The following is a 17,035-nucleotide window of genomic DNA, read 5'->3' on the forward strand; positions in this document are numbered from 1 at the left end:
TGTTATGACAAAGCTGCGTATAGGAGGCAAAATGTTTGACATCTATTTTTAAAGAAGTTAGATATAAAAAAGCCAGAAAATGATGATTTGCATTAAATTATCTTTATGCTTGACCATATGTATTATAAAAAGAGAAATTTAATGGATAATATTCGAATGTGTTTCCATAGAAACCAATTATTAACTGGCACATTTAAGCTCTAATTCTGAAACCTACAACTAAAAGCAGTCAGTATTAATTTTGTAACTGGCATTCCACGGAATTTGTTTGGAAGACCAATCAAACCAAATGTAACTGTAATACCAGTTTTACTGTAAAAGGAACAAAACTTAAATAAAAGTGGCATAAATTTGGAGTGTCTGAGGCATTTACACCACCATAAAAATATCCAAGTCATTATGCCTAGAAACAATAAGGCACTAGATAATAAACACTTAAGTAAATGTCTGAACAAGTCATAAACCTACTACTTTTTAGCATTGAAGGACCATACCTCTGGAGTTACTGGGGCAATTAACACCATGATCGAAACTTACAGAGACATTATGCACATTAACAGATTGTCATCGAGTCTTATCATGATTGGATAATAAATTTAAAGGTTATTGTCTGCACAAGGTGTTGCTGACGCTGCCGCAAATGACGCCAAAATAAATACCTACGGTATGTTACCTTTATCGATGACACAAAACCCCCCCAAAAAACATTTGTTGTTAGAATTTACACTCCAGTTACCTTCAAATGTGAAGGCAGGAGAGCTCTCAAAAGAGCTTCTCAAAAGCCAATTTTTCTTCCATGGCAGTGCGCATCAGCCCCGTAAGAGGTCATAAGCGGCCCGTAAGCACCCTTTTTACTGCCAGGTGAATCACATTAATTAACTGTGTTCCTTCCATTTCGTCAAGGACAATGCTCAAATACCACCACAACATGGTAATTAACCAGTTTGATAGTTATAGCATGGTTAAGCTTAGACTTCATTTTACCATTCCAATATGAGAGATAAAGTACAGAAAAAAGCTCTCCAACATGGTACAAAGACTGATTAAATGTTGCAAAAAGCAAACAAAGGCATTCATTTAGTTTTTAAATGTATTGAATTAAGACTCAACAAATCCTTTTCTACCAAATTCAACCATAATCTAATTAGATTTAGATGTACATTTTTACTGCACAAATGACAACGCGTTACATAGACTTCAACATGCTAATGTTTTGCATCGCTAAATCTGGATTGGCCTTGTACATTAGGAAAAGACCCTGCACTTGAGCAAGACTAATGTTTGTCCCCAGATTTCGTGCACTTTCTGAGAATAATTTGGCTTGTGCCGTCAGCTGATTGGGATAAAACCGTGTAAACATTTGTTGTAACTGGATGTCTGTGGCATAATCTATCTTCTCTTTAACGTCCACTCTGCCTGGTCTGATTAATGCTGCATCTAGCCTGAAATTAGACGATGTTTCATTTTAATGCTGCACTCTCACAGATTGTCAGATTTGACATTTTTCTAGTTTTTGTCTCCTAATCAGCTGATTTGGGTATCAACGCCTTTAATTCAGTTATATAAGATAAGGATAATAGAACAGGTCGCAATTGTTTCGAAAACTGCAAAAAACGCAATTCTTTAAGTGTAAAGCGTTCATAACACTTTTTGCCATAAAACATCCATTTCTGATAACAAGATTTTAACCGTGTATTAAATAGCTGAAAAAGCACAAATATGAAATGACTGGTGGGTCATAAAAGATTTATGGAAATCAACGCTTGTCTCATAAGGTAGAAATACCGTGTTTTATATGAATAACTGCATTCCGATCTTTAGTCGGCAGGCTAGTATCATTTGTTTGCAGACATTTAAGCAATTTATAGGCTCATCCCAAGACATAGACGTAAAAAATTGTTGTCAAAACTGTCAATTTGAGAGTGTGCAAATTTTATTGCAAAAAATATGAGGTTCAAGATACCTAGAATCCAACCTCAAACCAAACGTTTTCATCAATTGCGTATAGACTGCTAGTTTGATATAAGGGTGATTCAAGATGTTAAGAACTTGCATGCAGATGACTTTTCTGACCAGAAATACTACTTTTCATTTAGTTTATTTGCGGACATATGGTGATTCATTTTAATATCTTTTAAACAACGGGGCCATTTGAATCCTCTTCTATGGACTCTGTAGAAATAAGGTGGGAAGAAATGCGTGATTGCTATGAACAGTGTGTGTATACCACGTGATAAATTACGTCATACATGCTACGTCGGAAGGTATAAATTTGCTTCAAATGAAGACTAAAACCAAAGATAACTTTTCATTTACAACACCATTTTAAATGAAATAAAGTCTATGACGCTTCAAGAGCCCCACATTTGTTTAATTACCAAAATTCAATAAGGTCATTAGTTTTATCAAACACTTCAACAAACCTGTTTCCAAAATAATGTTTTGACAGTGCTCCGTCAGACGGCCGTATTGTGTAAAGGTTTGTCGAAGTGTTTTAAGAACTCTCAATAAAATTCTGGTAAAAGACCGAAGGTGGGGTGTAAACAGTGCAGACTGCGCTATGTTTCATTAAAAATGGTGAAGAAATAGTGAAGTTATCTTTGTTTAAAGTATTTTTTCAAATCAAAAGATTGCCTTCCGACGTAGCAATTATAAAGCAATTTATCACGTGGTATACACATACTGTTGAAAACATTAATAAAGAAATTATAATAAATCGTAAAGAAAATGATTCACCTGAACGACAGTTCCTTTGAAGAAAGATGTTTGAAAGAAATTTGACATATATAGTGGTTTATAGAGATTTATCAGTGAAATAAAATTGATATTTCATTGTTTTAAACAGTGAAAACATCAATTTAAAAAAAATTAAACATCAGCGGGCACAGGGCTGGGACACAGTTTCAATGACATCCTTTTGAGAAATGGTGTTAAGTCAGCATACAATTTTGTGCGTTTTTCTTAAGAGTAAGTAAATAACTTTTAATTCAAATTTAAGGCATAAAATAAAAAAAATCCTCTATATGCAGGTATACTTATCCCACCAAGAATCCTAGTTGTTCGAGATTTAAAGACAATATGTGTGGTTATATTTCCTAGAATAAGGGTTTTTAAAAAGGACAGAGTGTTGCAAAAGAGGGACAAGGTGCTAAGGGATAAAACGGCCCAATGTATCAGACTGTGAAGATTTTGAACATTATGAATTCAACAGAAAATGGTTGGAATTGTGTTTAATTAAAGTAATATTAGGTTTCAACTGCCAAATATGTCAAGTTTATATCTATTTATAATTATATTATACATTTAAAAAAAAAGAAAAATTTGACAGTTATATTATGGCAGAATGTTGACCTCAATGAGAGCAGTGGGGTATAACCATAAAAGGCCAGGGAGAAACACCCTTTCATAACTTTTTCGCTAAAACCCTATTTTACATACATTAAGTGATAAATAGAGCTGTACTGAATACTTGCTTGATCTTTTACCAAAAAAAGATGTTTAAGTATGCAGTGTACCTTTCCACATAATTTGTCGTCATGAAGATGATTCTCGCCTCGGCAGAAGCCACACCGTCCAAGGCGTTCAGGAGTCCGGAGAGGGTAAGACGACTCAATCCCTGGTATGCTACACTGTCTGGAAAATATCATGTACATTTAGTTTAAACATTATATATTTCACAACGATTGTTAAGAAAGCTATGATAGCATATACGAAGTCACTCTCGTTTGGCAGGATGTTGCACAAGAGTGTGGTCTTGTTTTGTGGGGGGAACCGGAGTACCCGGAGAAAACCCACTTGTTCAGCTTGGTGACCACTAACCAAACTCACATGCGCCCAGGCAGTACATTTAGCAAGTAAACACTTGGCGAGGAACTTTTTTTTACACATGAGAAAGTAAAGCATACCACTTTTTTGAAGCCAATGTTGAAAAAAATTGAAATCTCAGAAGAATACTTGTTTATTAAGATAAAATATAGGTATAAAATGTTAAAATTTAATAATTTTGAAAATCAGCATTTAAAGCTATGGTAAAATGGAAGGACCGCAATATACCACTCAAAGTATGCTTAAAAACACCTTGATCTGTAATGGTGCAAAGAATTCTGTCAAGTTTGAGTTTTGGCTCTTAATACAATTAGTAACAAGCAAAAAATATTCAAATATTTTGAATCCAAATTTCTGTATACGTATATGTACAATTTTACTAATTTTATATGTATCTGTTGTCAGTCTATCAATTCTCATAACAAAAGCTTTAATAAGGAACTTATCAAACGGGCTGTGCTAAGCTAACATGGAGTTGCATATAAATATGATTATGAACATCAGTAAACATCTCACTCTCCATGCTGACGTCCCTACTGACAAAGGCTGCATCGACGTCCTCCAAAAGTATGATGCTCTGCTCTGGTGCGACAGTAAGCAGGTGGTTCAAGCGGTCATCCGTCAGTCCTCGCTCCGACAGATTCAACACACAGATACTGTAGTCCAGCTCACCTTCGAACAATGACAAAAGGTAAGATTTGCATTCAAGTCCAAATGAAGTGTAGAAAACAAATAATGGAGTGAGCATGAAGAGTTGAAGGGTTAAAGAATCTATGCACTTTAACTCCCAAATAAGGAGTACCACAATTAATACAATTGTTTTAAGTCACCAAAAAGAATGAAAAAATATTGAAAACAATGGTTCTTATGAAGGATACCATGTTTAATTTGGAGAAAAGGTGCATAAAACACGGTATTTCTACCTTATGAGACTAGCATTGATCTCCATATTATTAAATCTTTTAGGACCCACCTGTCATTTCATATTAATTTTGTGCATGTTCAGCTATTGAATACACCATTAAAATTTTGTTATCAGAACAAGATTTCTTTCCATAAATGTATTATTTAGTAATTAGCATTTCCAGCTATAAAATACACGCTTAAAATCTTGTTATCAATAATTGATATTTTCCATAAATGCATTATTGTGTAAGTAATTAAGGATTTATCACTAAAAAATTTATGTTTGTTATATTTTGTGTATATTTATAATAAATATGAGTATCACTTTAATACAACTGAATGGAAACTACTATTATAAGTACTGGTAATAGTTAACCCACAGACCAACTAATTGAGATAATACAAGAGCTTGATCGCATGAGAGTGTAAATACAATGTAATCACAAGGGTTAAGGTGATCAGTTTTTATTTCCACCTTTTTTTTGTAAATGAGGCCAGGATCCGTAATTTATGAGGCCTTGAATCTGAGGTTCAGGCTCAGAAAACTGACCCTTAAAATGTTTCAAAATATGTAAATTATAACTAACTTTGACAAATGATGTGTACCCAATTGTGGAGTGGATTATGTGTAACACGTACATGGATTTTTCTACCATTGTTGCTACTTTAATACGTACATGTAGCAATTTTACAACAAAATTAAATTTAGCTTACTGGTATCTGAGTCTGAGTCTTAAATGAAGAATCAGGAAATTGGGCCCATGTCCCTTTGAACAGTGAAAATAGCAAAACAAAGCCCTCTTTAAGATCCTGGGTTTGAAGATTTTTTAAGAAAATAAGACTGCATTTCAACCTACCGTATCTGTATTAGTTCACTTGTTAAATATTGGAAAAGCAACAATAATGGATTGTGAAGTTTAGGGTCATATTTTTGTGAAAAGTGTGTTTTCGGGATTGGAAAATAAAAGCCAAAATAAACACTGGTGACGTACTTCGTTTTTAGCCATGTTGACAAGGACAACTTTCAGTAAATTGCGTGTAGTATTAGTGAAATGTATTGTATATTTATAATTCACACAGTAGTTCAGCCAGAAGTTATGGAATGGTGACGTCCAAACTACTGGTTTCCGTACCAATAAGGAAGATAATGTGTTGAGAAAAACAAAGTAAATCAAACATTCAAACATAGTACAAAGAAGAATTAAAGATTAATAATTTAATTATGTGGAATCCTTTTAATAAGGGAGTTAATGTGTAGAGAAAAACAAAGTAAATCAAACATTCAAACATAGTACAATAATAGAATTAAAGATTAATAATTATGTGGAATCCTTCTTTTATTTATCTATTTATCTATTATCTACTGCTGGGCTGGACTTTCAAAAGTTTGGAACCTCAATCAGTCTGGGCACAAGTCGAGTCTGCCCCCCCCCCAAAAAAAAAACAACAACAACACACACACACCAAAAAACATTATAATACCAGAATTACTGGTGTACTAATTAAAAAGTGGAGTGTTGCTAAAAAAAACTAATGAAAGGGAAATTGTAAATAAAAATAATTATGACTTCATCTATACAGTTCAAGTATTTTAAAAAAGATGTTGAAAATTGAAATGGCTACTGGCCGCAATCTCAAGACATTTGGAACAGAACTAGAATAATGATCAGAATCCCTCCTTCTTACCAGCTAAGGCATTAATGTAGCTACTCTTTCCACATCCCGGTGGTCCATACAATAAGTATCCTCTTCTGTAGGGAATGCCTCTGTCCATATACCACTTCGGATTATCAATAAACTCCTTTATATCAACTAAGATCCTGTCCGAAACCGATGAATCTAATACAACAGAATTAATAGGCCTTTTTCTTCTCGGGTAACCGAACGGCCTCCATTCTGCTCCTAAAGCTGTGTACATTATAGTCCTACCTTCTTGTCTTTGAAGAGCCATTTGTCTTGCCTCCTCTAATATGTTAAAGTATATTGACCTATTTCTGCCGAAGGCTGTCAAAGTCACAGTTTCAAAAGGCGCTGCTTTGTTAAAGTCTATCATCTGTTTTTCGCGAGTCCTTTCAACTTTGATCCAGTGATTTTTGTAAAAGAAGAAATGGCTTCCAGGACTGGGTATGAAGTCATATTTCGTGGACACTCTTCCAGCATCAGACTGATGGAAAGAGGTTTCAACACTGAGGTGTTGAGTTTTGGTCCCTCTTTCTGAAATCCACTGTAGCAGCCACTGATAACTCTTGTCTTTGCTAGGTACATCCAGCGTTATCATACAGTGTCTTCTGAATGCTATCATTCCAAATTGCAATGATTTACGACCTACTGCTGCAGCCATACCTATGCCAAACAGTCCAAAACCAGCCCCGAAATAGGGGTTGTCTTTTAAGGACATAATCATATCTCCTAAACCCATCTTTACTGTAGATCTGAAATGATAGAAAATAAAGTAGTAACTAATCATAGTGGTTAATAAAAATTATATTATTTTTTTGGGTCAAAATCAAAATGTTGCATTGTAAAGTCTTCATAAACTCTTCCTATATTCTAAGTTTGATCACAATATGTCAACCCTAACTAAAGTTATTTAGTACCAACAATTTTTTCTATTTTTGGCAATAGTGACTGTGCAATCCCATAAAAGGTCTCCATAAACTCTTCATTTACATCAAGTTTGGTCACTATATATCAAATGAACTAACAGAATTTGATGCAAAAGGTAAGTCTGCAAGATAGGTTTGACGCTGCCTGCAAAACAAAATCTAGTTACGGTGACCTTGACCTTTGATGGAATGGACCCAAAAGCAATCCAAAGCCAGCTCTCCACTGGTCTTACTATTCACCAAGTTATAAGTTTAATGTCCATATGATGAAAGAAACTGTAGTTATTCCCCAGAAGTAAAATTTTTCAATTTAGTAATGGTGACTTTGACCGTTGACCGAACAGCCCAAAAGAAATCCAAAACTATACACATGTTTGGTGAATGAAATGAATGAAACTGCTGATTCCCTTGGTTTGACAATTGCCCGCCCGCTTGGCTGCTCGCCAATGACACACAACACTCTTATAACCCAGTTCTCATTGAAAACCTGGTTAAAAAATAAGTATATTGTGTGATTTTATCAACACAGTTTCTATGTATATTCATATTTTACCATGTAACTGCAAAAAATATTTAGCAGAATACAAGCATTTAAAGCCTTAAAGAACAGAGTTTACCGTCTGTTGGTAAACATTATTTAGCTTTTAATGACACACACAATAATTTTGCATATCAAACTTCTATAAAGCAGGACCCATTCTATGTTCTTAAAGAAAAATTCAATGTTATGCACCAGTCAAATGTCCCCCCCCCCCCAGGCCCGAGGAATAGCGTTGACTTTCAGTCCAAGCCAAGCTGGGTAAAATTCCCGAACTGCTGGTAAAATCCCCGCCAAATGCCCCCGCTCCCCAGGGACCCTAGGTAAGGACCATTCCCCGCTTTTTTGAGTGCGAAGACAAAACCACCGCATTTACCCGGCACTGCAGGGCCACCTAAAAGGTAAAAAACATGGCCCATTTCCCCCGCTATCCCCAGTATACCCCTTGACCTGGGTGGCTGTGGTTACAATTGACTGGTGCATTAGTATATTTTATTGAATTATTTTAAATTTTAATTTTAAATAAAAGACATATTTAAGTTCAGATTATTAAAGCTTGTATTAAAATGGTTTTAGCTTATGTCATGATATGGTACACATACGAACAAACGTAAAAATCAATTAAAGAAAGAGAGTAATTTTGGTGTCAGAGGACCCAAGAAATGAACATGTTATCAATAATCATGATCTGTAGGTGCCTCTCATGTATATACTGTTATGTTTCGATTGTAAGGAATGGAAAAAAACAAAACATATAATAATAATATTTCATTGGATATTGACTCTAAGACTAAGTCATTTAATAGCATATATAATGGTCACTTGTTTTTATGAATTTTCTAGATGTAATATACTTTAACCCAAACACCTGATCAGAACGACTGGCCAAAAATGGCAACAAAACATTTTTTATGCAAACGATATGCCATATAAAAACCCCCATAAAAAATCTGTACGAATCCAATTATTGGCCTACTGTAGTTGACCAATATGACTGAATAAACCTTTAGCAACTCAATAAAAATTCAACATTCAACTTTATTTTATAAGACAATTAATGGTCATTTTAATAATGTTTATTAATAAGACCAAAGACGTTTTAAATAATGATTTATTCTGACCTTCAAAATTTTCTTAAAATCTCGAAAATGAATGACTCTTTAATGAAGCTCGTGTTTTTCAAGACGTTTAGACATGACAAGGCAATTGTTCTATAATATACTAAACCGTTAGTGTTTTAAAGTCGTTATGTACAAAATATAAGATCACAATCTTCACATTTTTGATAACAATTGTTGAAATCAGTCATAAACAATTTCCGGCGAATACACCATGGGCGCAGCCATCTTTGATCATGATCATCTAAGAGCTTGAAACACGCACCTGCAAGTCAATTCCATAGCAATGACCTCGCCCACATGATCTCAGTAGCCAATGATATTGCCTCAAAAAGCTTCAATATGGCGGACGCCGTGTAACGTAAACAGTGCAAAGAATGTCAAACATTTTCGTAAAGTTTTGAATAGAATTGGATTGTTAAAACTATTTGCGCATGTAGGTTTTGCAACATTAATTCATTGGTAATATAAATATTAATTACACGTTGTCACCAGAATTAAAATGTAACTTAAACTTTAAACTGAACAAAATAATTTTATTTTCATAAAAAAAATCCTACAGTATCTCATGATTATTTTATAATGTGTGCATCCTGTTATTATGTTTATTGTTATGTTCAGTGTGCTTGATACGGGACAAGAATCCAAGACGAAACAAACCAAATGACTGGTATTTAGTATATCCCCAATAATAAATCTTAAAGCCAGTCTAGCTACACATGTAAAGAAAAGTCCATATATTGAAACTCAAATGGAGATAGACATTTAAGATTTTTATGTCATGCTAAAATTCTGACAAATCAAAAGAAATGCAGAAAGTCAGGTACCGGGTAATATAGTCAAACTATTTTGCAATTCACAATAACACTCCGGGGATGTAACCCCGGGCTCCTCCCACTTGCATTCCAAATACTGTGTCAGTCTAATGTAGCTTAAGAGTAGTCTATATTAAACTTCAACAAGAGGTTGACAGTTGAAATTTAAGCTATTTTAAGTCAAACTTTTATGCAGGTCACAATGAGTTAGGCCCATTTTCAATATTTTAGACACTCGTTTTTTTCTATACATGATATACTCTGCCAATGCATTCAGTAAGGCGAGAATTTACAAAACCCTAGCAAACATTTTGTTTTGATTTCCTGTTGCAACGCAGGGCATACACTGCAAGCTGGAAACCAAACAACGTTCGCCTCAAATTTGTTTACTAAATGCATGGCAGTTATCCACCTTATAAGACTGGTTGTTATGCGTATACAAATTCCAGAAGTGACCATAGCATAACTAAAATTTTAATAGAGTAACTGTCAAATCTATTGTGAGATTTTTTCCTGTATGTATTTAAGGCTGAATTGTGCATAGTGCACTGTAGTTCTGTAAAAAAATGTAATGTGCGACGTCAAACAAGGCCAACAGATCCCTCCAGAGAAAAGCATGCTCAACCCTGAAGGGGTCCACTCGTCTTTATATACAGTAAATTCTCAATCCACATGGAGCCCGGGCTTTGCTAATTTGCATATTACCAACCAAGTAAACATACAATCATACTATGAACATACTTCCGTCTATAGCAGAATGTTATACTATGAACGCACATCCACTGCCTACAGTGGACCGTTCAAATAATACTTATTTGGCTTATTTGTAGGTAGGGTTGGTTAACCAGAACTACATTTTTTTTAAGCCTAAGGATATTTTTTAATCTTAGATCATATAATCTACACATGATTGATATCAAGACAATGTATAGAACCAATGATGGTTCCAATCTAAATGTGTCAGATTCAAGGTTACAATTACGAGACTCATGCTTTTTACGTCTCGAACACGTGTTGATAAAACTTGGGACAAGGCTAAATGCAAAACCTTATTTTGAATCAAACCACAATCAAGTCTATGGCTCCCTACAAGGTGTATAAATTTCATGTCTTCTGGATGTTTCTTTACACTGAGGCATTGAAGGATATATCTGAATTTAAATTTTATCACACATGTACCGATCAAGATAAGATGAAAATTTCTTGCTTTTGATGGCTCCTTCTCTGCTTGGAAATAAGTTCCAACTGCTTCTTTAATGAGCTGTTTTGAATTGAAAATCAAAGAGGTATACATGTAAACATTTCTACTAGAGACAGGGGTATAATTCTTGAGATTAAAAAGTACTATGGTATATGAAAATTAAGGCTCTTTTATTGCAATTATATATAAATTAATTTATTTGACAAATATTTATTGAGATAAAATTTGGAATGTGTTTATTAGTTTAAAAAAAAATGTATTGCTTCTTAAAATGATCTTGTACAAAAAGATAATTATAAGTGTTCAGTGTTTCTTTTTCTCTCACTTTTTTTGCAGAGTCATTTATTTGTACAATTTTTCTTTATGCATAACTGTCCTAATTGATATTATCATTGACATTACTTGTTATAACTCAAGTTGTTTGGTACGTAATTGATGACTTGTAAAAAACATATCACATTACAACACATATTTACTTCACCGTGTTTCAATGCCTGTGAATGACTTTTAAGTGCGTAATTTATCTTTGAACGTAAATACTGTTGTGCGGATTTAGTATATTTATTATTGTTTTCTGTATGCATTCTTTATGTTCATTTAATCTTTCTGCCAAAAAGTATGGGCTCAGCTCGTAGATTCAATCATTTCAGAATTTTTTTATTATTATAATCTGGCAATTTGACAAAATGCATATCAGAGTTGTCAGCGGTTCAAAATGAAATGCTTAAGGATAAAGATTATTATATCCTTATTAATTTCAATATAATTATAATATCAATCACTTGAGTCAATAGCAAAAGTGAAATAAATTCAGTGTTAATTGGGATTGAGGTACATGTATGGCTTTGATATTTATCTACATAAATCTTTTAAGAACTGTTATAAACATTTATAACTTTCATTGTACATGTTATTTTACAAAACTTGAGGTTGTTTTAAATGTTTTTAAATGTTAAAATCATGATACTTATGTATCAATACTCATTCACATCAATCAGTGTTTGTTATAATGCACCTGTCAATTGTAACCACAGCCCCCACAGGTTAGGGGGTAATTACCTGAGATGACGGGGGAAATGGGCCGTGTTTTTTCACCTTTTAGGTGTCCCCGCAGTGCCGAGTGACTGCGGTTGTTGTGATTTCAAGCTGAAAATAGTGGGGAATGGGCCTAACCTAGGATGCCCCTGGGGTGCGGGGGCTTTTGGCAGGGATTTTACTAGCAGTTTGTCCCCGGACTTTTGGCAGGAATTTTACCGGTGGTTGGCTAGATTGAAAATCAAAGTCCCCGCTATTCCCCGGACCTGGGGGCCGTGGTTACAATTGACTGGTGCATTATTTTCTACTGAAAATTAGGCTCATGATTCATAATACCAAAAAGTAGACTTTTTTTCAGTATTACAATTTTATAAAACTTTTTAACTCTTTAATAAGTCAGCTTATACAGATATGATAAAATGCAGTCTTATCCTGGTAAAAAAATCTTCCACCCATGGAACCCAAGTGGCTTTGCCTTTTCTTTTTAAATATACAATGGTATTTAATTCACAATTTAAAGCATTTTTTTGCTATTTTCACATTTCCAAGGGCCTTGAGCCCATTCAAAACACAGAAAAGAAAACACCGACTTAAATGCACACCATTCTACTTCTTCTAAGATAAGATCCTTAGATAGAATCTTTCTTTGAAAAAGAAATTGCACATTTATCTTACTCAAAAATGGTACTTTTTATATTAAATGTAAAGAATAAATTTATATTTTTAGGACAAAACAGTTATATGACTATAAGATGATAACCACACCACCATCAAGTAGTGCTATGTAGATGCTGTGATGTCATCATCAAACATTTCCCTTACAAGCCAGACCCCCAGGAGCATGGAGGACCCAGCACCACCCCTGGGTGTGTCAGGGCTAAATGGAGGGGGTGGGACAGCATTAACAGGCGGTACACACCCACTGGCGACCATGGCCAAGCCCCGTTCCACACTAAGTAAGGAAGAAGAAGAGGAAATTATGAAAGAAGTGGTAGGTTGATTCTTATGAAAGAATTACATTGTAAAGGTATGAAAGAAGTTGTAGGTTGATTCATATGGTAGGTTGATTTACATGAAAGAAGTGGAAGGTCTATTTGTAATAAGTTAATGCTTATATATTTTAGTTTGACTTATTGTCCAAGACAGCTTAAAGTTGATATGAAACTCTCTCGGGTCTGTTACCTTAATAGAAACCAGAACTGTGTGTTGTCCTTTTTGAGGGGCCATGAAAAAAAGTACCCTTGGTGGGGATTGATCCCACTACCTCTGCTGGTGTAGGACTGTAGGTCGCTGTTTAAAATTTGTAATGACAAGATGGACTGAGTTCAATTCGAGCTTTTGCCAGAATACTTTTTCTGAGGGTAACATTAGTATGAGTGTCTGTGAATATGTAGATTTTCGGAGAGGTTTACTTGCCGAACCTATGAAACTACCTCATTAATTGTTCATGATAACAAGAGTTTCGTATCCAAAGCACCCACGGTACACAGCAAAGCATAGTGCAGTAGTGTGTTGGGGTTATCTGACGATGGTTAACATTTTGTAGGTTCAGTCATTAAAAAAGTATTTCATGTAAACTGTTAGTTCTCTATTAGTCAGAAAGTCATCTTTTCTGATAATCAGCAGATTTTGTAGCCAGTTTTAGAGGAAGGTAAGCCTTTTGTCTCTGAAATATATTTTTCTATGGAGTAGTTTGTTATGCAAGTGAATGCTTTTTTTATGCAATATAACAGTGTCTTATAAAAATATTAACAAAGTGTTGGAAAAAAGGGGTAGACAAAGAGAATTGGCATGCCGGCCAAAGCGCTACATGGCAATGATGAAAATCCCCTGGTATGAGACTCGAATCCTCTGGAATTCTGAACAAAATCCCCTGGGGAGCTTTTCAATAATATGGCATGTATGCTGTTAACAAAATGCCTGATCTTCTAAAGATCAATTCAGCGCTCTATTGGTTATTATAATCTAAAAGTGTACAGAAATTGCTCTATTTTGCTGAAGAGCATTAATAACTCTATTGAAAGTAGAATTATTTTGGGCTTATATTTACAAAATTCTGCTCAAATGAGTATCGGCCTATTGCCTATTGATGTTTGATCATAAAAGTAAGTAAAATGTCTCAATTGCAACAAAGCGTAGACAAATCGTTGCCAACATAAAATCTGTGAGTGAGTCCCTTTGAAAAATTATTTTGTTCCTGTAATATTTCGTCCTGTCAAATTTGCTTATATATCTTGCTTATCTTAATATCTTTTTGTATTTCAGTGCGTGAATAATGGAGTCAAGTACAGTAAGATTTTGACTGCTAGTGATGAAACAAACCGTGTCCATCTTCTGGAAATATTTTTTGCCGGCTACCCAAAGATGGTTGGCCTTAACATGTTTCCGAACTTACGAACACTTGTGATAATAAACCAGGCTAGTTTATCGAGGATAGAGGGGCTGTCTCACTGTCCAAAGCTGTCGGAGTTGTGGATTTGTGAATGTGATATCAGCGTATGTTTCATTTACATTTGTTTATAATTCTTGGTAAAATATTGTAGCTTGTTTGTTTTCCATAGAAAAATTGACCGGTAACCACTTTTTAAAATAACCTTGATGTTGTTTGGTGCAAAAACTTTAACCTTCCAGACCCTGACTCAAATAACATTCAAGGCATTCAAATGAAAGTTAGTACAGTATATGTTGCCAGAGACAATGCACACATGTAAAGCAATACCCATAAATCTGGCTTTAAAATTGTAGAGTTATATCCCTTGTTTAACTAATTGAAATACGGATAAACATTGGCATTTGCTTTGGTAGTATTCTCCTGTGTTTTGGCATAACAAGAACAACAATTCATCTATCTTCAAGACAGACTCTGAATTTGTAATTATACCCCCACAAACGAAGTTTGAGGGGGTATATAGAAGTGAGCTTGTCGGTCGGTCGGTCGGTCGGTCTGTCTGTCTGTCTGTCGGTCGGTCTGTCGGTTTTCATGGTTTCCGGACGATAACTCATGAAAGGCTAGACAGATTTGAAAAAATTTTGGTACACAGGTGTAACATCAGAAGATACAGGTCAAGTTCGATATTGGGGCTGGTGGGGCCAAGGTCAAGGTCACTGTTACTAAAAATAGAAAAATGGTTTCCGGACGATAACTCATGAAAGGCTTGACAGATTTGAAAAAATTTGGGTGCACAGGTGTAACATCAGAAGATACAGGTCAAGTTCGATATTGGGGCTGGTGGGGCCAAGGTCAAGGTCACTGTTACTAAAAATAGAAAAACGGTTTCTGGACGATAACTCATGAAAGGCTTGACAGATTTGAAATTTTTTTGGTACACAGGTGTAACATCAGAAGATACAGGTCAAGTTCGATATTGGGGCTGTTGGGGCCAAGGTCAAGGTCACTGTTACTAAAAATAGAAAAACGGTTTCTGGACGATAACTCATGAAAGGCTAAACGGATTTGAACAATTTTTGGTACACAGGTGTTACATCAGAAGATACAGATCAAGTACGATATTGGGGCTGGTGGGGTCAAGGTCACTGTTACTAAAAATAGAAAAATGGTTTCCGGACGATAACTCATGAAAGGCTAAACGGATTTGAAGATTTTTTGGTACACAGGTGTACATTTCAGAAGATACAGATCAAGTTCGATATTGGGGCTGGTGGTGCCAAGGTCAAGGTCACTGTTACTAAAAATAGAAAAATGGTTTCTGCTTCATAACTTTAATTGGGCATGAGATATTGTGATGAAACTTGCTGTATAGGCAGCCTCTGTGAAGACAATGCTTGTGATTGAAAATGGGGCCAGTGGAGTACAGGTTTTTGTGCACTGTTACGAAAATAGAAAAACGGTTTCTGGACAAACAATACATGCATGATAAAAGAAGATGCAGTGTGCAGTAACCTTGGAGTTATGGCCTCTTTTCAAAGGAATGGTTTGCCATTCCTGTGTCCAGGCGGCATTTGGGGGTATTCGTCACTCCTGTGACAGCTCTAGTTGTCACTAGATGATTTTTTTATGTTTTTTGGTGTTTTTTTTTTTTGCGGGGGGGGGGTAGTTTCTTGCTTTTGAAAGACCCATAAACAAATATAAAGCGCATAGTTTACATTGACCCAGACCAAAGGTTCCGGGTTTAACAGTGAAAATGATATTCAGACACATTTTCTACTCCCCACCTGACTAATTAAAGCCCTGTGGGCCGTGTCAATAATGATCTTAGTCGATTTTAGTCTAAGTTTGGAGTGGTCTTAGGGCCATAGTATTTTTATTTTGCTACATATTTGTGTGAAATAAATTTAGGCCAGAATTGAAAATGACCATTAAGTTTAGGAAATAATAAAAATCAATGTACTGCTATTTCTGACTTTGATACAGAATTAATTTAAGTTAAGACTAAAATCCTTTATTAAAATGGTCCCCTGTACAAATATACCAACCCTATATTATCTAAGCTGTCTTTACAATTGGGGAATTCACTCTATTGGTCAGTTATTTATTACAAGTAATCCGATAAGCTACATCAACTAATATTGAATACCAGCCACTATTATGGCTTTATTTTTAAAAGGAATGAATTCTGGCATTAAATGATGTCATTATCGGGGTATGAGCGCAATTGATCAGCCCAATTGCCTTTATATCCCTGAAATTGAAATCAATCCACCAAAATCTTTACTTATATTTACACCAATAGTTCATTATTTCATTCAAGAATTGTTAAAAAAATACTCCATTTCATTTAAGAAAACCTTACAGTAATACTTTCTCAACAATTCTGTAAATAGAACGACCCAACTGAAACCTGAAACATTTGATCAAATAACGTCACAATAGCACAGAAAAAGATCATCCACTTGAAATCACTTTAAAACATAAAATTGAAACACAAATCACAAAAGTACATTTTGTGATTTAACATATCATGAATTAACGCTCTCTAAAATGTTGATTTGTTTTTACAGAACCTGTAGACACAATACAAACATTAACAAGT

The 17,035-nt window shown here is 34.8% G+C and overlaps 2 protein-coding genes across 11 annotated transcripts in view; one reads left to right on the plus strand and one right to left on the minus strand.

Moving 5' to 3' along the window:
• Positions 1-1,086: 1,086 nt before the first annotated feature.
• LOC128209149 (mitochondrial chaperone BCS1-like) lies at positions 1,087-9,214 on the minus strand. 4 transcript variants are annotated; one of them, XM_052913049.1, is made up of 5 exons: positions 9,154-9,214; positions 6,418-7,163; positions 4,342-4,497; positions 3,516-3,633; positions 1,087-1,442 (listed from the first exon to the last, which is right to left on the minus strand). In XM_052913049.1, exons 2-5 carry the CDS (start codon positions 7,148-7,150, stop codon positions 1,187-1,189), a joined length of 1,263 nt encoding a protein of 420 aa, XP_052769009.1. In that variant the 5' UTR covers positions 7,151-7,163; positions 9,154-9,214; the 3' UTR covers positions 1,087-1,186. The 4 variants fall into 4 exon arrangements, with proteins under 4 accessions (XP_052769009.1, XP_052769007.1, XP_052769006.1 ...); XM_052913047.1 differs by having other exon boundaries at positions 9,130-9,214; XM_052913046.1 differs by having other exon boundaries at positions 9,103-9,214.
• Positions 9,215-9,328: 114 nt separating this feature from the next.
• The window catches only part of LOC128208257 (leucine-rich repeat-containing protein 9-like), a 64,920-nt gene continuing 57,213 nt past the window's right edge, over positions 9,329-17,035 (plus strand). For all 7 annotated transcript variants that reach the window (XR_008256876.1, XM_052911743.1, XM_052911748.1 and 4 more), the window contains exons 1-3: positions 9,329-9,429; positions 12,772-13,035; positions 14,310-14,540. Coding sequence is in view for 6 of the 7 variants with exons in the window: in XM_052911743.1 (XP_052767703.1) it covers positions 12,841-13,035; positions 14,310-14,540 (426 nt within the window). In the remaining variant the exon portion in view is untranslated. The remainder of the gene's footprint in view (positions 9,430-12,771; positions 13,036-14,309; positions 14,541-17,035) is intronic.

The sequence above is a fragment of the Mya arenaria genome, chromosome 11 (genome assembly GCF_026914265.1).
Source record: "Mya arenaria isolate MELC-2E11 chromosome 11, ASM2691426v1".
NCBI lineage: Eukaryota > Metazoa > Mollusca > Bivalvia > Myida > Myidae > Mya > Mya arenaria.

Excerpts from the sequence above, each read along its gene's own strand:
- LOC128209149 (XM_052913049.1), bottom strand. The coding sequence starts at position 7,150 with ATGGGTTTAGGAGATATGATTATGTCCTTAAAAGACAACCCCTATTTC. Across the intron at positions 3,634-4,341 it reads TAGGGACGTCAGCATGGAGA|ACAGTGTAGCATACCAGGGA; the intron begins GTGAGATGTTTA and ends GATATTTTCCAG. Across the intron at positions 1,443-3,515 it reads ACGACAAATTATGTGGAAAG|GCTAGATGCAGCATTAATCA; the intron begins GTACACTGCATA and ends GTCTAATTTCAG.